This window comes from Bacillus rossius, chromosome 3 (genome assembly GCF_032445375.1).
Source record: "Bacillus rossius redtenbacheri isolate Brsri chromosome 3, Brsri_v3, whole genome shotgun sequence".
NCBI lineage: Eukaryota > Metazoa > Arthropoda > Insecta > Phasmatodea > Bacillidae > Bacillus > Bacillus rossius.
The window spans coordinates 62,679,855-62,702,762 of NC_086332.1; the positions used below are offsets into that span (position 1 = coordinate 62,679,855).

At 34.7% G+C, this 22,908-nt stretch overlaps 2 protein-coding genes across 2 annotated transcripts in view; one reads left to right on the plus strand and one right to left on the minus strand.

Moving 5' to 3' along the window:
* Window positions 1-5,708: 5,708 nt before the first annotated feature.
* LOC134530782 (large ribosomal subunit protein uL24) overlaps window positions 5,709-22,908 on the minus strand; it is a 42,794-nt gene continuing 25,594 nt past the window's right edge. The window contains exons 3-4 of the mRNA XM_063365970.1: window positions 7,304-7,444; window positions 5,709-5,900 (exon numbers count right to left, since the gene is read on the minus strand). Coding sequence (XP_063222040.1) covers window positions 5,754-5,900; window positions 7,304-7,444 — 288 coding nt within the window. The 3' untranslated portion in view covers window positions 5,709-5,753. The remainder of the gene's footprint in view (window positions 5,901-7,303; window positions 7,445-22,908) is intronic.
* LOC134530781 (piggyBac transposable element-derived protein 4-like) lies at window positions 9,371-15,346 on the plus strand. The gene is made up of 2 exons (XM_063365969.1): window positions 9,371-10,690; window positions 10,868-15,346. The coding sequence occupies exon 2, from the start codon at window positions 11,364-11,366 to the stop codon at window positions 12,687-12,689; it is 1,326 nt and encodes a 441-aa protein (XP_063222039.1). The 5' UTR covers window positions 9,371-10,690; window positions 10,868-11,363; the 3' UTR covers window positions 12,690-15,346.

A 22,908-nucleotide genomic window follows, 5' to 3' on the forward strand; every position in this document is an offset into this window, starting at 1 on the left:
AAGGTTAAGCGAAATAAGTAAAGATACAAAGTTTGCATCAAAATATCCTTAAGTAGAAGTAACACACACATGCAAATGATTGATTGTGGTTGTTCAATAAACTTACCTTCCTGAACATACAATGTTTTGCCAGCCATTAGAAAAATCTTCATCTGGGTGTATTTCATCATCATTCAAAATGTCTGTATCAGCCATTATACAAATATGTTTCTTACAAATTGTACTCAAACACACAGCATTTTTATACTAAATCAATAATACTTTTCCAACAACAAAACAATTCAACTCTGCATGGCACAGATATTACAGTAATAGTAAGCAGTGGCGGATCCAGGATTTTGGTTTGGGAGGGGCTTGACCCAGCTGAGGCTAGGCTTAATCAAGGCAAACACTAAAACAAAAGTAGACCCAGATGCTTTTTGGAGGGGGCTTGAGCCTCTTAACACCCCCCCCCCCCCCCCTCTGGAGCCACTACTGATAGTAAGTAAACAATAAGGTTGGAGTTAGGACAGTATAATCGGTGCTGCCACAATGGTTATTTTTGAGGTTACTACAGTAATGGAGTTGGAACAATATGGTTCTGTGTGGGCTATCTTGTATGGAGTTAGAACTTGCTGTTTCTGACTCTTGTGATGAAAATTTTTTGTCTCAGCTGCTACACATGGGTAGAGAAATAGTAGTTAGAACAATAGATGTAAAAAAACAGAAAAATAAACAAAGTGGAGGTAGAACAGTCTGGTTCTAAGGCAGCGTAAGGTTAAAGTACCGTACTACCTTTGAAAATTCAGGCACATGACATGTATACTATAGCAATAAAATCAGGAAACAAGAAAAAGCAATATCCTGCCAAATGTTTAACATAACTGAATTCACCCAGCTAAAGTTTAAAAAATACAGTGCACATGTATTTAGCATCATTTTTTAGGTGTAAGCACTGGAAAAAAAATTTGGAACTCAAATAATTAAAACCCTTCTATCATTTCCATTACATTAACATTACCTGTAAAAACATTCAAGTAAATATCCACCCTCGCAAAAAAAAAACACTTATTGCTAATCAAGAGATAATTTATTGTAACTAATTAATGATTGCAACAAAATCAAACTGAAAAAAATTATGGAAAATCTTCTTTCTTTGTAAAATTGACATCGACTAGGGCTACGCCCTCCCTAAGCCCGATGTGCCTCACGCCACTGCCGACCCCTTCTGTTTCAAGCCTCCCGCCAACAAGTGCGTGTGTGCCTGTGTTGGGTCGCAGTGCGCGAACCCTTTCGGCACCCACCCTAACTGGAGTAGTGGATACTGCATGTTTTTTAAATAATGTAATTCTTAAATATCTGTAATATTTTATCCTTAAATCTTAAATAACTTGTAATTTTTAAAAGGTTTTAATAGTTACGTTTAACTGTATTTAATATTAATGTACTAACGTTAAGTTCAGCACTTCCTGCAGCCATGACACCTGGGGCCCGGAGCAGTCTCTTCCGTTCGCCGTGCGGGTAGGACGCACCTCAGCACCTCGTCGACTTCAACTTTTGCTTGTAACCTATCCGTTAACATCTGCCATCATAAATTGTTTTAAACCTTTTTTAATCAACCTTCGAGGCCTACTCCGGCGGCAGACTGTTTAACTTAATTCAGACCTGCCAACTTGTTAATTTGAAAATCAAGAAGATCAAAGGATGCTCTAAATAGTGCGTGATCAGGTCGCTGTATTTTATTAATTTTTTCATTAAGCTGATACCTACAAAATTATGAAAATATTATGCTTAATCATTTGCATACAATTTGTTAGCCTATAATCAACTCACCACAATACAGGCCCTTATTTCTAGATAAAAAAAAAAACCAATATAACTTAGCATGAACTGAAACCAGAATAATATACTTACATGTAGCCTACCCACAAACAATTATTTTCTAAAGAAAAAATTTCCAGCTACTTAACAAATATTCCTATATCTATTCACATACTTTATATTCCAGTCCATCACTGTCCTAAAATTTTTTTCGGTTACAAAATGGTAATGGTTCAAAAAATATTGTTAAGAATAACAGTTTTCTGCAGTAGCTACAAATATTTACACTAAAATCCACTAAACTTTTCTAGTTAAGTCTTTTACTGTTGAATTCTTAGCCCCCTAAAAAAAAAACTGAGTCACAAAACATTAAGGAAGGAAAGGTTGCAAAAATTTCAAGAGCTGTATAACACAGATGCTAGGAAAATACTTAAGCATGTATGCACAAGATGGCTGTCCTGAGGTAGATATTTTGTCACGAAAGTGGGCACTTACAATGTTCTCTATTTGAGCAACCTGAGCTCTACAAACATCACTTTTCAAGGGAAATTTATGGATGACATAATCACAAGCAGATACGAAGTACTTACAAACTTAACTAAAAAAAATTGTTCTCTTTTCTTCTGCAAGGGTATCAACAATCCTTCATGTTGCACAACCTACTACAAGATCACAGTCAGATTTCTTTCTGGTTCACCGTATCATGATAATTGACAACCAAAAAATCAGTGCCTTTAATACTGTTTGCTTGTACAAATCTGGAATACAATTCTTTCAGAAAATTATGCAACATTTCTTGCAAGATATGAATTTGAGGACTTGCAGTCTTCATTGTCAAGTTTAGCTGGTCAAACATAGGAATCACATTTAAGGCAAACAGACAGAATGCCTTATTTAGTGAAGAAGAAAGAAACATAAATATCTTTTCTTCTCTAGAAAGAAAGCTGACTTGTATTTTAACGAACTATGTGACTTATGCCATTGTGTTGCCACTTTCTTACCAGCACCACACTCTGCTTTCCTCTTACCCACATTCTCACTGGTTCTGTCTACCTTATAGTCACAGTAGGCATCTTTCGCTTTTGGAATTCTTTAAGATACTAGTGAATTTTGACACTTGGAAAGACTGACTTACTTCATTGAAAACCTCTGAAGTGGTTCCCACTGTTCAAAAACCCTTCCTAAGCTTCTACCTCAGGACAGCCATCTTGTGCATACATGCTTAAGTATTTTCCTAGCATCTGTGTTATACAGCTCTTGAAATTTTTGCAACCTTTCCTTCCTTTTAGAACTCTTCTCTAGGTAGTAATATATGTCTATGATTAGTTCATCTAGTTTTACAGGAAAATTCGATGATATCTTCTCAGCAGCTAAATTGATCAAGTGACAAATGTAGCCAACTGCAATTAAATTTTTCTGTTTTCTTTTCAATACAGCAATTACACTATTTTTCGAACCCACCATCACAGCAGCATTATCTGAACAGAATGCAATGCAGTTGCAAAATGGGACTTCTAGACGACCAGTTCTGTCAACAATAATTCACCAATATTTTTTTCAGTAGAATCCCCATGTAGTGATGGAACAGACAGCAGGGAGGTGACTATCAACTGGCTCTTGGGATCAAAATAAGTCACTACAATAGGGTATAATTTTGAACCCGTGTCATTGCTACCATCTGTAGCTAGAGAAAATGGACCATTTTGTAAACATTTTACAATGGTAGATGTGACAGCTACAGCCATTTCATGATCTACCACACTAAAAGCAATGTTATGTTCGATTAAAAATCCAGTGAAGAAACATTCTGCTCTAATATCATTTTCAATTGAGCTTGTGTTACCAAAGTAACCACTAAGTTTTTGTTTTCCTCTTGGCATTTCCAATTCTTGACATGTTTTGCACTCTTAATATGATTACTAATGTCACTTTAACCCCTGTGACAAATAGTTATGTCACGAAGACATGTACTACAAAATGCAAATTTATCACCTTTATCCGATTTCAATATAAATGGAAACTGCTCTGTATATGCTGACCTGAATACTCTTAAGTATTGTTTCTGTTTCTCGCACATATTTAAGACTAACTAGACAAATTTGAAATATTTATTTTAGCCGCAACATTATCAAAATATTTCTATGCACTTCAAATACTCAGTAGTCCACGTTCACTGTACAAACACCGCAGTACCTTCACGCCACGTTATTCACCACATAGGAGCGAAAAAAAAAAAAAAAAAAAAAAACATACTGGCGAAGCAGCAAAAGTTTGTGTTTTTGCGGTAATTTTTAATTTATTGTATTATGGCTGCTAAAATATGCCACAACACCTGAAATGCAGGAAGTTATACGAAAAATTATTCTGCTAGAAAGGAAACCTATTTTAAAATCAGCGCAAACATTTACCTAACCGAGAAATAACAAGGTATGATGCAACTTATTTACTTACCAAAATCGTAAATTTCTTTGTATCGCTTGGACGAAAACCCTTGCTCATGCTTTCCCGACGCACAGGTTATATTTTTAAAAACTAGTATATAAATATGCACTTGCCTACAACACAACACAGAAACAATAATACTTTGAGGCTAGCTTCGACAACTGTGCAGCAACAGCGGAGCAAATCGCACAGCGCCGTCACGTGACGCACGCCGTGAAGACAAAAGACAAACTAATATTGTCACACTCCTATAACTATGGTATTCAAGCTCGGGACTGAATAAGGCAGCACCTAACTATGGCACACCATGTAACATTGTTGTTACGAATTATCGTACAAATACAACATTTACGTGACACTTTTACAGAACCAACTACAGGGCATTCGGCTGTGATTTTATGAATTTTAAAATCCGGACGTAGCCCGAGAGAAAAATCGTAAGATTTGGAGCGTTCCCGTAAAATCGTAAGATGCAAAATTTTCCGTAAAAATTACGGGAAAATCGTAAGAGTTGGCAGGTCTGTTAATTAATTAAAGCTCCCTGGAGCATTTTTAGATTAATCGGCGGACTTATACTTTCGGAGCCAGGCCACACGTTGTTCTGGTCAGCAAGAAACCTGGACTATGTGCTGTTTTCTGTGTGTATCTTGAATGTACGTGTCGGCGCCAATAAAGCTCAATATTCACTAGACTCGTTGCACTTAATTCTCGACCATGAGTTTACCAGCACAGAGACAGAGGTGTGTGGGGCGCCTCAAGACCCCACGAGCAGTAACATAGCGTGCCCGCCGCTGAGAGTGGGCCAGTGAGTGCTGGGGGGGGGGGGGGGGGGGGGGGGGGGGAGAGAGAGAGGAGAAGTAGAGAGAGCCTAGCTACACATGGGTCACGTCACGGCCCTGGGACAGAGTCGGTAGCCGGGTCTCCACGTCTCCACGTGGTGGCGCCCAAATATAAACGTACACCAATTCCAAAACCCCCCTCACGACAAAGTAACCAAACATTCTTTAAATTTTATGAGTTTCAGTTAAGCATACTATATAGAGGGTTAACTGAAAATTACTCGCGCATTAAAACGATGAAAACATTCTGCTAACAGTGGCTTTGAACAGTCTGTCGCTTCTCGAAGAAACATCATAATTTTTTTTTTGTGGTATGTAAATTTGAATTCCATAATTCAGTTAGTTATTTTGAAGGTTAAAGAAAAGATAAACATTCTGCAAAAGTGTGCATTGTCTGCAAATTTTATGGTTATGTATCAGTAAATAACTGTGACCAATTTGCGAATGCGGACAAATAATCTGCATCAAATACAGAAAGATCAATTACTCAAAACAAAACCTTGAAATTATCACAAACAATATTGTGAGCACTGAATATTCCTACTAGAATTTGATCCAAACTCATTTGTGGATAACAATTTATGACTTGCACAAAGGTCTACAATATGGAGTAAATGAAAAGTGAAGTTTCAGTTTAGAGATATAAATTTGTTTATTGGGTACAGTTACACTTCACGAAGTTTCCATGGTAGTCGCAGCAGCTGCTGAATCTTCTGTGTATTTGCCCTTGTCCTTGCCAAGAGCTGCCAGCCGGCCCTTGGACCTTCTGTCTATTATCCTCTTGCGATCCTTGTCCATTTTCAGCTTTACTATCACTGTCTGCAATGCACATGGAATAATTTGTTCTTTTGCTCACAACTGGTATTTTAAAGGCATACATCTTTAATAACCATTAATTTCTTCAGAACATTAAGTTAGCATGTAAAGGGGAAATTCTCACACACTTGAAAACTTCAAAATAATATACTGTAAAAACCTTATTTACACTCGTCAAGAAACCACGAGAAAAAATTGTAAATTAGGGTAAAGACTGTACTAATTATACTAATTCTATTACAATCATGGTGCATTCACAACCTTTTAAAATCTTAACTAGGTTATGTTATTTTTTAGCACCATGGACGTGTTAATACTGCATAGGCAGACCTGCCAACATTCAAATTAAAAAAATCATGAGGTCCTCAATAAAAATTTTCAGGCCCATAAATACAGGTTAGATATAAAAAACAACAAATGAGAATCTTTAAATTTAAGTGACATACCTGTACATATGTTACATGGTCTCTGCTTCAAAATTTATTTCAACAAATTATAGGTTGCAGATTTAATTTAGTTGAACATAATTTAGCGCTGTCGTGTAGTGATCATACAGGGCCGCAACTAAAAATGATTTAAAATAACATTCTGCTCGCACTATTATCACTACTCACTGCAAAATATTTTTTTTTTATTGGAAGCAATACACTTCACGTATTAGTTGTGTTTTTTTGTAGTGACATGTTTCACAATGTCTCCTCTTCCACTATGTGAGATCGAAAAATCAGCACGGCACACGCTACAAAACGCAAAATTGCTTCCTTTATGTGACTCGAGTATTGATGGAAACTAGTTACTGTAAGCTTTCGTAAAACTTGTTTGTAACTTTTACAAACAAAATCTTGGGGCCCCGAAAAATCGTGAGGAAACACTATTTTGGCGTGAGGGCGTGAGATGGACCTTAAAATCGTGAGCCTCACACCAAAATCGTGAGAGTTGGCAGGTCTGCATAGGCTATACAAATTGTAAACACCCAAAAAACAGGGAACGGTTAACTCTATAATTTCCCCCCCCCCCCCCTTTTACTTCCACAATTTTCTATTTAGCAATGATTTCTTCACTTAAAATATTAGAATACAATACATGATAGTGTCTTTTACAGTAGAGTTCCACTAATCCAGACATACCATTAATTCGAACAGGATAAAAAAAACTACCAAGTTTTGTAGGTTTAAAAACTTAGGTATAAATTTAAATTAAGCTACAGAAAAAGTTTACTATATATAGACACACACACATTTTAAGAAAATTTCATTCCATCTGGCCTTTCGATGATCTGGACAGGATCCAGTTCAATCTAGTCTGGATAAGCAGCACTCTGCATACTGTAGTGGTATTAGTAGTAGTAAAAAACCTTAAATCAACTGTTCAACAGAGGTTAAGTTCTTGTAATAGCAGTCGCTCACCTTGGAGGGGTGGATGCCCACATACACGCTGGCCCCATTCGCCTTCTCGCGCTGGATCCTTTCTATGTAGATGACAAACTTTTTCCTGTACACCTGCACCACTTTCCCCACCTGCTGACCTTTGTAGTGGCCACGGACCACCTGCACACACACCAAAGCACTGAGCATCTCAGCACCTAACACTGCCTCATTTTGTGCTTATTTCTCAAGCACCACATCTTTTTTTAATGACTAACACACTAACTACACTAGGGTTTTGACCTGAAAGGAGTAGTACATAAAAACATCCTACACAGTACTTTGTAGAATAAACTTTGGATGAGCATATGCCCCTAGCCATAACCTTACAAAATGCAAATATAAAAATTTTCATCCATGAGTAATTTTTTAATTCCTGGAAACAAAAAAAAATTATTCATACATTCTGTGCATGGATAAACTTATGCTTCTGTTTAAGACAGAATGTATTTTTGTCTTCTATTCACTGGCCATTGCCTTTCTTTGGATTGCCAAATGAATCTTTTACACTCGGCCCTTGAAGTAATGTTGTTCAAGTGGTTTTGAATTAAAGGCACCAATAAATTATGCCATGATTTGTAGTAGTACTCATTTTCATATACAGTAGACTCCTGATTATCTAGGGTAATGACTGGAAGGGGATAATGACGGATAACCGAAAAACACTGTTAAAGCAACACTTTAATACCGGTCCCTCAAAGTAACACCTAATTCTTAATAAAAACAGCATCTTTTGTTTCTTCTTTCCCATAAAAGAGTATTTTAAACAAAATAATTTGTTTTACAAATAGGTATGTGTGATTACAACTACCATTTTAATCAAGATACTACTCCAGTTAAACAACCTAAAATTAAAATTATAAATTCATGTACTACATTGTTTACATAATAGTGCTTGGGCCCACTTTCCCCCCTTATGTAGGCACTACCAACATTTCTGAGTTACAAAATAATAATGTTATTGATATAGACAAGATATTTTGGTTCTAATAAGAATTTAAAAAGCATAAACATCATTTTCTATTATTAGAAAGATTATTTAACCTGTTAACGTAATTCCTGACTGTTTAGTAAATTGCGTCTGCCATGATTTGCCACGCATGATGGCGAAATATAATCACTTGCTGAACACTTGGGCAATGTCTGAAATAATTATGCAATGAAGGATGCAAATAACTATTGATGAAAAGCAAAATATTGTTTGTTGATTCATCACATTATTAATTTGTTGCATTACTAATTTATTGCATAGTATGTAATGCTGCACAAGTGCTGTTGCAAAGTGTGCACACAGAAATAAAGACATACATTATTTGTTTTTTATGGTTTATGAAAGTGAAATGTGGCACTTAATCAGCAAACCGTATAACCCGCACCCGGATAATCAAGTCTACTGTATGTTAATTTTTTTTCTTGTATTTGCAAAATAGCAATGACACTTGTGTAGCATTAAACTTGATGCAACAAATCAATCATATGATGAATCAACAAACATCACCTCCTTTTATGTAAATTTCGAAAAAATACTACCATTGTAGCCGTTACAATGGTGAGACTTCCATAAAATTTTTTACCAAAATGTTTCATGGTCGAAAGACCCCAAAACCATCTTCAGCTCCAAAGATATATATATACACACACACATTAAACATTTTTACGGACACAATAACTTCCTTAATTTTTCACAAATTACTTCCCAATTGATACATAAAATAAAATCATGAAAATCTTGGCCGAGATTGATAATGGGCAATATCTGACCAAAAGGGTAGAAACGTGGAAGGTTTTTGAAAAACAGAAACATTGCTATGACTCCCATAAGATGATTAATATCATTACCATTTGGACATATAACTCGTAGGAGTAATACCAAAAAATGTGCACTATTAAAGTCATCCTGATTTATTGTAAAACCATAAATTATTATATACAACTTTTGTATGGAATAATTTTTATATGACTTTAGTTAGCACTATTACTGCAAGGGGCGGAAATAAGGTTAGAAAGTATACTATCAAATCTGTTATTTATTGTAAGAATCATTAACTTTATCTAAAACTTTGGTTTAAATTAATAAAAAATTCAAAACTTAGTATCAAATTAGTTCAAATTTATTTTAAACCACCTTATTATTTTAAACCTTGGTGCAAAGCAAATTTTTATATGACCACATTACTAGTGCATACCTGCCAACTTTTTAGTTTGGTCATCAAGAAAACTTTTAAATTGGGAAAATGTATCGTAAATCAAATGCGGCAATTTTTTACATGCTTTATGTGAAATTATTTTCTATTTTTCTATTCCATTTGGTTTCTGCTAATTTGCTAATGACATGAAGGGCATATCGATGGCCTAGAATGAAAACCTCATAGTCAATATTGTAAATGTACTGGGAAACTAAACCTATCCAGAATGTGCCAATTTACACAGTATGCATATGAAAAGCAAAATGATCCAATTTACACAGTATGCATATGAAAAGCAAAATGATCAAGTACAAAACAAAAGGAATATTATCCACTAAACAAGATTACTTAAAGACATACCTTGCTATATCACATGTTTGTTACATATTTCAGTCATCTCCTGATTATCATCCTTGATGCAATTTTAAGACTGAATGTGCCTTATTTGCTTTACCTAATAAATCTGAGGTAAACCTTTGTTCATAACAAACACAATTCCTTGATTTCAACACAGAAATAGACTGCAAAGTTTCAGATGACATGGAGGACCTAAATTGGGTTCTGTTTATTTTTTTGACCATACTGAAAATGCGCTCATATTCTGAATTACTGTGGAAAGCACGTTTTTCCTATGCTTAGGACACTTAATTTGTGTAGTTATGTCGGACCTACCTCCATGAGCAATACTAAAATCACACCGGCACATTGTGCAAAACACAAATTTTTCTCCTTTTTGCGATTTCAGAATACACGGGAATTCGTTGTTGTACGCAGCACGGTAAGTCTGAATATATTTATTGTTGGCTAGCTAACTCATGGTTCCCACCACGTAAACACACACGGAAAAAAAAACGGTTGCACAGCACTACATTGGAACTACGAACAATAGTCAGCCATTTTGGCTATAATATAAGGAACAAGGAACAGACAAAGGAGGTAGGGCTGACGTCACAATTGTGGTCCGTTCCTCCGTTTAACCTTCCGTTAGGCGCGCGCGCCTGACAGGTGCATTCTTATCTTGTTTATGTTCCCTGCACGAGGTCGTGTGTCGGGGAGGGGGCTGCTATCGTCTAGCTTCCTAACTTTTGTTTCTTCTCTGGTTAGTTCATGCATGACTGTTGACGGAGTTACTTCAAGGCTGTGGCAGCCATTTTCACCCTGCAGGTGCAGCGCGACTACTGACGTAAGTTTTTCGACTACGATATTTTCAATTGCTATCTTCACCAAATTGCTTATTAATTCTATTCAATTACACACTTATTAGCTAAGATTATGAATTAAACATTAACTACTGAAAAAATAGAATCACCTAATAGGTGTGACGCGACTTCATGTGTTTGTTTTACAATATGTGTTTCAGGATGGCTGGGAAAAAAATAATTTATAACTTGGATAATCCTGAAGACGTCAAGAAAATCCATAGTATGCTGTTTGATGATACTTCGGGAGATGAGGACTTTGGAGGACAATCTGATTCTGATAGTGAAGATCAGATACACGAGCGAGAGGAAAATTCAGACACTGAGCAAAGCTGTAATGAATCAGATGGTGATGATCCCGGTAATGCATCTTACTACATGGCAAACCATAAGAAAAATGGTAAGATCGTCGATTCGTACCAATGGAACAAATGCCCATGTCCGAACAAGAGGAGAAGAGGTAAGCAAAATTTGTTATTACGCATCCCTGGGGTTATAGGAACAGCAATGAATGCTGAAACCATTTTAGATACCTAGCTTATTCTTTTTGATGAGTCAATACTCGACTCTGTTGTTGCATGGACAAACCAACATATTGAACTTGTAAGACCTCAATTTAATCGCCTCAGAGATGCACGTTCGACGGATGTAATAGAGATGAAGGCTTTTATGGGTTTGTTATACCTAGCTGGTGTGTATCGTGGGTCACGCCTGAACTTAGAAGACCTTTGGGATCCCTCTGGGGATGGTGTTGAAACATTTAGGCTCACCATGTCCTTAAAACGCTTCCAATTTTTGATGAGGTGTATTCGATTTGACAACAAAGAGACGAGAAATGAAAGGAAAGAACTAGATCGAATTGCACCAATACGAGAATGTTTTGAAACATTTGTTGCTAATTGCCAGAAAAGTTACTCTCTTGGAGAGAATGTCACACTTGATGAAAAATTAGAAGCATTTCAGGGTCGTTGCGGTTTCCGCCAGTACATTCCCTCAAAACCTGCCAAATATGGAATCAAGATCTTTGCACTTGTAGATTCCAAAATGTATTACACTTTCAACATGGAAGTATATGCTGGGAAACAACCAGATGGACCGTATGCTGTCAGTAATCATTGTACAGGTGTTGTTCATAGGATGGTATCGCCCATAGTCAACTCAGGACGAAATGTTACTAGTGATAATTGGTTCAGTGATGTTCCACTTTTGAGTGATCTGGCTGATAAAAAACTATCCCTTGTTGCCACACTGAAAAAAAAAAAATGGCAAATCCCTGACGTATTCAAACACATGGCTAACAGAAGTGAAAAGTCCAGTATATTTGGATTCAGAAAAGAAGGGACTTTAGTTTCCTATGCTCCTAGGAAAAACAAAAATGTATTTCTCATATCCAGCCTTTATTTTGACGATGCAATCGATGATTCTACTGGGCCTTCAAAAAAACCGGACATCGTAACATTTTACAATGAAACTAAAGGTGGTGTGGATACGGTGGATAAATTGTGTGCAACGTATAACGTGGCGAGAAATGCTCGGCGGTGGCCTTTGGTAATATTTTTTGCTATGCTCAATGTGGCCGGTATCAACGCACAAGTCATTTACTCTGGAAACGGTTATGTTGTAGCCAACCGCAGGACATTTTTACGCCAACTTGCCAAAGGTCTTGTTTCAGAAGAAATGACACGACGCAGTGCTGAAAAACAGAATTTACACATAACACTTCGGCACAGATTGACAGAAGTAACCAAGCAGCCTCTCAAGTGTAGGGAATCGAACAGCAAATCACAAGAGATGAACGACCAAAACAATAAAAGGAAATTGTGTGAGCCTTGTCGCGAAGACAAACAACGCAAAAATACCAAATATTGTTGTGCTACTTGTGGCAAATATTTGTGTTTGAGTCATGTCACTATTATTTGCAAAGATTGTTATGAATGTAAGACATCTTCTGCAGATGATGGTTTGGAAGTTGATAGTGAATAAGTGCAAAAGGCCTGTGAGTTGGTGAAGAAAAGACAGCTGAAAAACAAACAGTGTCTGCAATTTTTATATTTTATGTGTTCTCTGAATTTTTAGTGCTTTTGTTTTTTCATTTTATCATGCTATTTTACTTTAAAACATATTTCCATCTGGACTCATTTATACGAGAAGAAAAGTTTGTATATTACCTATTAATTTCACAAAGATTTGGATTGTGTATGTACCAAATAAGAAGTGTAAATAATGCATGGAATTAATCGAAATATAAGAACTTACATATTTCATAACATATCTCACTAAATTATGTTTTATTTAAATACTGAAAAATAATTTGAAAATATTATACCTGAATTTCTTTGTTACTGATCCACAGCTATTGTTTTGGATTTTTTATGCATTTATACTGTGGTAATATTAACAATAAATTATGAAGATTCTTATGTTAAATAAATTTTTAATTTACATTTTAAATCTTTACATATATACAGTTCAAATTTACATGGTATTGTAATGAAACTCTTCAGTAGTGGGGATTTATGTTGGTGGAAATAGGAGGAGCACCTCACAGGTGCATTGCGCCAATCCATGTTTGAAACATAGGTGCGCCTATCGGAAGGTTAAGGAAGCACTTTTTCTTGCGGTAAGTGGAAAACGACCGTAGACCGTCCAGTCCAAACCATATACAAATAACTAACTATCTCTTGTTTTGTTTTCATTCTGTCTTCCGTCGGTGCATCGGTAACATGGCCAGTACAGTAAAAGTTGGCAGGTATACACGGCCGGTACAGTGAATGGTAATAAACCGCCACGCAAAAATAAATCCGTAAGATATTAAAGACGTCCGTAAAACCGTAAAATAGTATTAAAATCCGTAAAACTTACGGACAATCCGTAAAAGTTGGCAGGTATGCTAGTGCAAGGATTGAAAAATAATTTCTGCAAGGTCAAAAAAATTAAATAATTACCTTAGTTGACATAATATGCAATTCGTTCTAAACTAATCAATGCTGGATGCATTGAGTTAAAAACATTAATAATATTTTTGCTGCATGGAAAATAAGAAAAGGTTGAACGATCATTTCGTAATATTGGAGAATATACTAATTATATTATGTACACTATGTTTTGAAAATTTTCCAGAATTTTTTAGAAGTTTCCAAAATATTTTCAGAAGAAATAGGTACTTAGAAACCTACCTACCTATGCTTGTAGGCTGTGCTGAAAGGGTTTTTAAAAATAGCTCATTTGTTTCTTTTATTCCATATTTACTTTGGCACAATTAATGTACTAGTACAGATGTTTATATTTCACTATCCAGCAAGTTTTCCAAGCTAGTTTACTTCACAGCTACTAGGATGTGCATCATATTAATGTGTTTAGCCATTAATGGCAGACAGGCTTTAAGTAAACAGAGTTGAAATTACATTAACTGTCAAATAATATTTTCAATAGAAAACAATTGAGTTTATGCTTTTATTTAATTTTATTAGAATCGAAACATATCTTATATATTAAAATTAAAACTTTGGAACTCAGAAATGTTGTTAGCGCCCACTCAAGAAATGTTATGGGAACAATGTAACCACAAACATTTTTACACTAATTTAATTTTTGTTTCTTTAAACTCAAAATGTAATTCAAACTTATGTTTAAATGCACTTTAAATGTATTACAACCTATAACCAGTACTGTAAAATGATTTCAACATAAGCATGTCTTGATTAAAATACACTGTTATGGGAAAAATGTATTTTATTTGTGCTCTGTTTTCCTGGAATGAATTGGGTGGGTGTGATAAATGCTTATTGGTTGACCTTCAGTGTGTCACACCAACCATGATCCAAAGAGAATATGGTTCAAATGTGTAATGGTATATATTCTAGCATGGCTTCAAATAATAATGCAAATTTTTCAGACCCCTACATATACATGTATAGATAAGAATGGCTCATTCAATAGTACAGGAGAAAGGTCTGATCAAAATTAACACTGCTGATGGGAATTCTGACTGAGTTCAATAACGTCAACTTTTAATGGCTGTTGTACATAATAACCATCAGTAGCTAATGGCAATAAGAATTTGATGGTGCAATATCTATATAAAAAAACTAAAAAAAACCACAGCAATGTAAGTTCTTACACAAAAATTAATTAAAATTAGCAAGAGAATAATATAATAAAGTGTAACTCTGCCTAAACACTTTTAGAGACTAGTATGCAATTTAATATACACACATGCACAGTAGAACCTAACTATTGGATTGGCGAAAATTTAGATTATAGAGGTTAATTTGCAGTTGAATCTTTAAAAGCCTTAATAGGGCAGAAAAACAAAAACCAGCTCAGGACAGTATTAAATAATATTGTATGTTATTTATGAGCAGGAAAATTATAGGCAAAATGCCTGCAATTACTTTTCTGTTCACTTATCTGTAAAGTATACCACATAATATATTTAAAAAAACAGTATCTGAGTTTGTCATCAATATTTGTTTTACTTAAACACATTTGTAATTTTAAATTTTTTTGCCTTTTTCTGTTTGGATTATCCGTGTTTTTAGAATAGTGGGATTAGGACAAAAGGTTCAACTGAATATGTCAATGTGTGTGTGAGTTACTCATAATAAAAATTAAAAGTAAATACATAAAAAAAATAAAAATTGGTTGTCTGTAAAGTCGGTTTACGGACGATAGTTTAACGTGACAACGTCATAACAAAACATTGATGAAATGATTGATCCAGAAGAAAAGGAAATATCATATTCGGCCTGAGACTGAGCCGTAATAGGTTTTTGCAACCAAACCATTTAGGCATTATAAATATTATATTCTTTGAGGAATTTTTTTAAAATTATTCTATCTTTTGTATGGATACAAAGGAGTGAAATAAAATGTACAATTTAATTAATAAATTTAATTTTATTTGCATTCATTATTCAAATATATTTATTACTTTTGAAATGTTACGTGCGCCGTATTTAGTTTTACAAGTACAAAAAAAATTTCGCACCTGCCTGGATTCGAACCGACAACCTTACAACTAGAAGATAGCACCGCTGACCGCTCAACCACGAGGCCATACTTGATAAATATTAGTTTCAGATGTTAGATATACATTTATAAAAATTTTGTTCACGGTAGGGGAATAATATTATTTCGTTTTTATAACTCGATTTTATAACAAATATGCATCCCAAATACACCAAACTTATTTATGTGTTACAATATTTTTTTAAAACATTGTGCAAAAGATCCCGGTTGTAATTTTAATTATTATGTGCAACTGTAAAACACCATTGTTGGTTCAAAACGTATTTGAATATTCAACATTACTTTTAAATAATTGTACCGATTGTGCTGAAAATCGGTGGACAATCGTTAAATTACATAATATTAATAATTCAAACGACGAAAATATGATTGAAAAGTCAAATTGATGGTCGTTCCAATCGAGTGGATGAGAGATGCCACGCATGCGTAGGCCCTACAATGAGCATGAAGAGAGATGCCACGCATGCGTACAATGAGCAAATAGGACACTTTTTCGTGTGCGCAGCCGGCGTTCATCGATATATTAGATGCTGTCACGTCAAAAACTGGAAATAATGGAAAATTTAATGCTACAACCAGCAATGTTTCGAAGTTCCCCACCAGCGATTGCAGCCACCACTGCACCACGTTTGCTTGAGAAACTGCTCCATGATAGCTAGCAGCCAGTAAGCGCTCAACAGTATTGCAGAAGATGACAATAATTGTTTATGCAAACTTTGTTCTTGTTCCCAAGAGATATGCGTTTATCACAATCACCCAACTATGTTTAAATAACACCTTTAATCAAACAGGACACAAAAATGTAAAATGCCCTAATCAGCTAATGCAGGATGTTTACACATACTTGGTGACTAATTTTAGGAGTCATTTATTAATACAAGAAAAATAAAACAATACAAAATAGATCTAATATTTGTTTGAACACAACAATTTTTTTGTTAGAAAGTTTAAAAATTTTCAAAGATAATTTCCACATGATACTAGTGGACAGTCTTTCAAAATAAATGGGTGGGTAGCAAAATTAATGCAGTTGTAGATACACAAACATGTTTGTAAACACTACTGCTATGATTTTCTTTCAACTATCAAATGTAGACTATTAATCCTGTATGTAAGCATGCAGGAATAAGATTTTTTGTTTGTTTTAAACTCCAAAGGACGAAAAACTTGCAATTTCAGGAAAATGTAAATAAACAGAATCTCTCAATATTTCACATCTTACCACTTTTTGAAGTGCTTAGTCATGAGTGAGCATTTTCTACTATTTTGCTATAGCTATTACACAAAATAATTTCAAGCACGCAGAGGTTGCAGCAATCAGAGCCATGTCTTCAACAGGACGAGGATAGGATCCCGCCCGTCCACACACCACCAGAAGAACTCTGGCAGCAGTATCTGGGCGGCACCGTTACACCCTCCTCATTCTAAGAATGGTTTAAGGTTCATCACATCACTGCATCACCATGCATTATCAAAATACATAATTTGAAATTTTATATCTACTCGAACAGAAGTACCAAAAAAAATAAAAACTAGGTACATTGGGTCCTTGAAACGTATAAATTACGTTCCGAGAATTGTCCACTAGTGTGATTAGTTAACAACTGGCATGTGCTTCTTAAAATACCTTTTTATGCGACTCCTCCAATCACTTGAGACAATAGTTAATAAAAATTGTCTAATTATCGGTGACTGGCACTGAAAATTTTGCCCAATAAATTATACGTATTTTACTCTATGGCACCGTCAAGGTGAAATCAAGAATTTCACTGAGTGTACTTGATACACATTTTCAATCTGCTTCTATTATCAAGCTGCTAATACAAGTCACTTTTGCTGCCCACATTAGCATAGCATCGCATCTTTCACAATCCATTTTGTTTCACCGACACACTGTTGGATAGCATCAACAGCTGATCAGCTGTTTCCAGCAAATCAAGCACGCATGCAATGTCTCAACACTGCTGGCTTGAGTTGCATCACCACACCACAGCCATTTTCACTATAAGTGAAAGCAGGACCAGGACTTTTGAGTGACCATTATATTAAAACTGTAACTAAAATAACCCATGTAAACTTAAACTAAATCACAAACTCTCTTTAATTGTACATAACCCCCAGTAAACACTCCCTGCCACGACAAAACCCTTTTCTAAAACTATTGATCTAATATTGTTTTTTAGTCTTCAAGTAGCAGACTGACTACCTTTACTGTAGAATAGACAGGTGTAGCACATTCAACACTTAAACACTTATTTCTGTGTCTTGGATTTAATGACCTAACAGCAAGGAAGAAGGGACAATGCACTGGGGGGGGGGGGGCTGGATTCTGCTGGAATGCCACTGTGAAAGAATGAAACCCTCCCACCAACCCACACATAAAGCAGTGGTGCGGGGGACAGCTATAAATAAAAGCAAAATGTGACATCTATTGTCATTGTGTATGTATGACCACGTAGGACTCCTTAGATGACTCATTCCCCCCACACTTAATTAAACTAAACTAATTTCATCCTTTCACCACTTATTCCCCCATTACCTCTGTCAGCAAGATATTAAAACTTTATCATTTCAGGATGTCGAAAGAAAAGTGTGGACCGAAGTCTTGCAAGCTAGCCCCCCCATGCATACTTGCTACTCTAAACAGACCGGCACAACCAAACAGTGAGCAAAACAATATATGCCAGATTCTGCATGGCCCACTTACAAATTAACAGTTCTAAATACATTTACCATTACAACGAAGCTGCAGCATGTATCCAAACTGTACATATGATCAGCAAGAAAAACAACTTTTTTTTTTGGTTGGTGTACAAAGAGCTTCACTAACAGAAATTCATGTTACATTTCATAGCATTCCACTCTGTTTTTTTTTTTTTTTTTAATTTATCGAAGCGAAGTTTATTATTTACAACCACATCACAGGGTTTCAAAAGAATAGGTTAGTGGAGGGGAGGGAGGAGAAACTACCGTATTGGTCCGAATATAGGCCGACCTTTTTTGCCAGTTTAGTCAACCTTGAAATCTAGAGTCGGCCTATAATGGGGCACTAGCCAAAATAGTATAATTAAACACATACATTTAAAGGAGAATCACTTATGGCATAAAAATGTTATCAGATGGGTGATTCTACAATTATAGGATATTTCTGTATACCTAAAAATCAAAATGTCAAATACGTTTTAAAATTTCCAAAAAAAAATAATTTTAATACTTTAAGAGGTACATAATTATGGCATGGTATCAGCAAAGCTTAAATATTTTTATGTTTCTGTTTTCATTTTTGTATACTTTCACCACCATGTAAATGACATGTGGGCATGTTAATGACATTCATGAGCATGTGAATGATCAGATATACAGCAGATACAAAATTAAATGCAATTTGATTGATTAATATAAAATGTTTTAATTATACTCTGAAACAAACTCTTGCTAGGATTACTTTGAAATTTAGCATAAGTTTTTTACACTTTCACAAATTTTAAATTTAGTTTAACACTTAGGGTCTTCGCAGTACTTCACTACAGAGTTTATCAATTTTTGATTTTTCAGGCACTTTGAATTTGGTTGATGATGCTGAAATAGGTGTTTTGATCATGCACAAAATTCCTTCTCTTGGGTGTAGTTCACAAAAGTATTTTTTCAGAACATCTGGTGCTGCTGCCAAGTTCAATATTTTGTGGCACTTCATGATCTATCTGCAAACTTTCTTCCCTTGAATGGTGAGAGACAGTGTCTAAATCACTTTCTGGAGGTGAATCTTGAAACATTTCTTGCAAATCTTGCTTTTTCTTTCTGTATGCAGCTGTTTCTTTTCCAGTTTTTGCATTTGTTCCTCAGCTCTCTATGAGATATATCCTTTACTAATTTACCTACACCTTTTTCTTTATTTTTTATGTACCCCTGCTTCTCTTTTAATTTATGTTGTTCATTTTTTGTGGATCTTCCCTTAACTTCCTTCTGCTCTCCCTTTCTTTCTTATTTTTTCATTTTCTGTGAGCTTTTTTTTTAGGCATGTTTTCCACGTCCTGAAAAAAAGTTAAGTTTAGTGTATTGCATCCAATATAAAGTACATGAGTGATAGGACAAGTAAGAATTGATTATAAGTTTTTTCTATGATTAACAATGAACAAAATTATTTTTATTTGCACAGGTAAATCAAATGGCATTTGTAATCAGTTGTCATAAGAGGAAGGTTTACTCATTATTTGTAAATTAAAATACTGTTCACTTTTAATTTTATATACACTGTACACATAAAATCTTAAAATTGATATAAAACTGAAACAAGGCATTACATCCTTGACTCACCAACACATGCACATACACACAAAGCCATTTTTACACTTTATAGTACATAATAGTAGGCTACAATTGTGAAAATGTCATTCGCATAGCTTATAAGTCATCCACATGCCCAAATTTGAGGCATGTGGATGACATAGCAAACCAGCCATGTGAATGACAAAATGGTTGTTTAATGCTTCTACACAAGCCAGTTTATAAGGCAACTATGTAAAAATTTGGCCAAATACCTTCAACTGGAAGGTTTACCCAGAAGTATTATCCAAATTCAGTTATATTTCATATTTAGCTATTAAAATAAATCATGTTAATGATAGTAAATAAAAGCTCTCACCTTCAAAAAGGATTAAAGTTGGTAGTTAAACACACAGTTCTTGAAATACAGTTAGCAACAACTTGCGCTAGTTAAGAAGAGACATCCATGTTGGTTTTCAGGCAGTGTAACCAGACATAACAAATTTCCTTTCTTAGTAAAAAAAAATCTTTTCAGACATGTTAATGACCAAAAATCCCTAGGACAATCACTATATTAATTTTAAAATAGTTTTTTGCCCTTTCATAGTTTGTTTAGTTAATATTTTCTTCATAGCATCATTTTAAATGAAAATAAATAATAATATTAACAGAAAACAGATAATTTCCAGTAGAAATCTGTGAGAATGTGAAAAATTACGTGAATGAGACAGGACATGTGAATGACATTTTAGGAATTTAAATTAATTAATTTTAATAAATAAATATATTTTGGAGAATTAAATTTTTGAAAAAGTCAGTATAAACTAAAACCTAACTGTGGGGGAAAACCAATAATATAACAATGTGTAATGGAGGCTTAAATTACTTTAAGACATGAATATTCCCATATTTGTAGAATCACCCAGATATACAATTCATTGACCTAAAATTACGCCGTACTTATGAGGAATTAGTAATTTTTCCAACTTAGAAATTTAGTAAACACACTTAACCCCAATAACTTATCATATTTTAAGTTAAGTACACAGATGTGGTCACTTGTAGCACATAACTTTTAAAAGCTCTGTCTGGTTATTTTTGAACTGTATTTAACAGGGTGCTGTAATTTTATTTGCTTGTAAAATGTGGTATTTACAGTAAACAATTAGTAAAAACAGCAATTTTGCCATAAGGTTATTTACCATAGTATGCTTTATTTACTCTTCTACCAGTGTTGGCAACTTGTAGTTGCGACACGAATAAACAAATACCGGTACATACCAACAGTAACAAGAACAATAAAACCTATTTGCAGTTTTATGGTTGATTCATACACGTTTTACATGAAATCATGTTGGGTTTTTTTGCGTCAAAATTAAACTTACCGGTAAATATTTTTACGTCACAATTTCTATGAACTTTGAAAATGTAGCCATTGCCGTATAAAATGTTGGCACCACTACAAAAGAATGTGAAGATAAACGGAAACACAGCTCTGGATCCAGCTCTTTGAACATGTATCCCGGATCTGTATTTGACACACCTATTGGGTCTAGAATCTACAGAGTACCGTGCACAAAGCCATTGTTCGTTCGTAATGGCTGATCACGTAAAGGTTAAAGCTTAAATTAGCAGGGGAATTAGATGTAGTTTTTCTGCCAATTTCAAAGTGTAATAAGATATGCAGAATCCACAAATTATGTGGAAGCTGGGCGGAAATATGGTGTTGACGAGAAGAATGTGCGTCGCTAGCGGGCTGATAATCATTGTAGTTAATAATCATTTTATTTTTCCCTGATTATGAGTGTGCTGTAGAAGGAATCTGCCTATTTTCGGACCAATACGGTACTTTAAGCCTGTAAAGTACAAATGACAGCTGCAGTGCTACTGTTAGCGATCTAATGTAAAATTACAGCAGAAATACATAACTTGCAATAACTGCTTTCTTTCTCTTCTTAATCGTGTAGCCTTCTAGAACTGCCACCAAGCGCATAAACATTTTTGAAATACCTCCGGGGATGTGCAATCTGAATTAAAATATACACAGGTTTAATGGCAGATTAAGCCTTGTTCAACAACATACTACTAATTTTTTAGTTAATTAGATAAACTTGAATTTAGTATTTATTCATCATATTTTAACCCTTTATTAACCCATTACTTTACTCTAAGATTCTGTAGGAGTCATGGACAATAATAAATAAAGATCTATTTTTAGTGCAAAATTATATGTTTTTAAAATATTTGTGAACCCTCTACCTACAAAGTTTAACTTCTATTGCATGTTGCTGCAATGCAAATTTTTTAAAAATTTAATTAACATTCTAGTCTTTAGTGGGGTTCTTCATGAAATTATCAAATTCAATGGAACTCTCTCTTTGAAATTACAATATTTATTGCAAGATGGCAATAGCTTCTTGTAAAAAATATATAATTAATCGTTTTAAGCCATAGAACTAAAGTTAGTTGAATTCAATACCCATCCATGGTAGTACCAGAACAGTACGCAAATAATCTCCCCTTCCCACCAAAAGAAAGCCATTTCATAAACCATTAAGTACTTGTATTAATCTTTTGTGTTGTTTCCTTTTATTGTTTATCTTACATCAAAGCTGATTAAATATAATATATTATTTGGTGTGAACCATCCTGTTGCTTTTACTATAGCTATGCTAGGCTCCATTGCCATTTCACAATGTCTTCTTATGAGTGGATATAGTAAACTAAAGGATGAATGTAATGCCATGCTGATGCATATTCCCTTCCTCTATTATTCCCCTTACCCCTCACACTAACATCAAGCAAGACTTCTGGCATGTACTATAAATGCAAATGAGGATATTGTGATTAGGTTGCAAAAACTGATATGCATATGACAATAAACTTCATAGTTACTTTAAAAAAATGA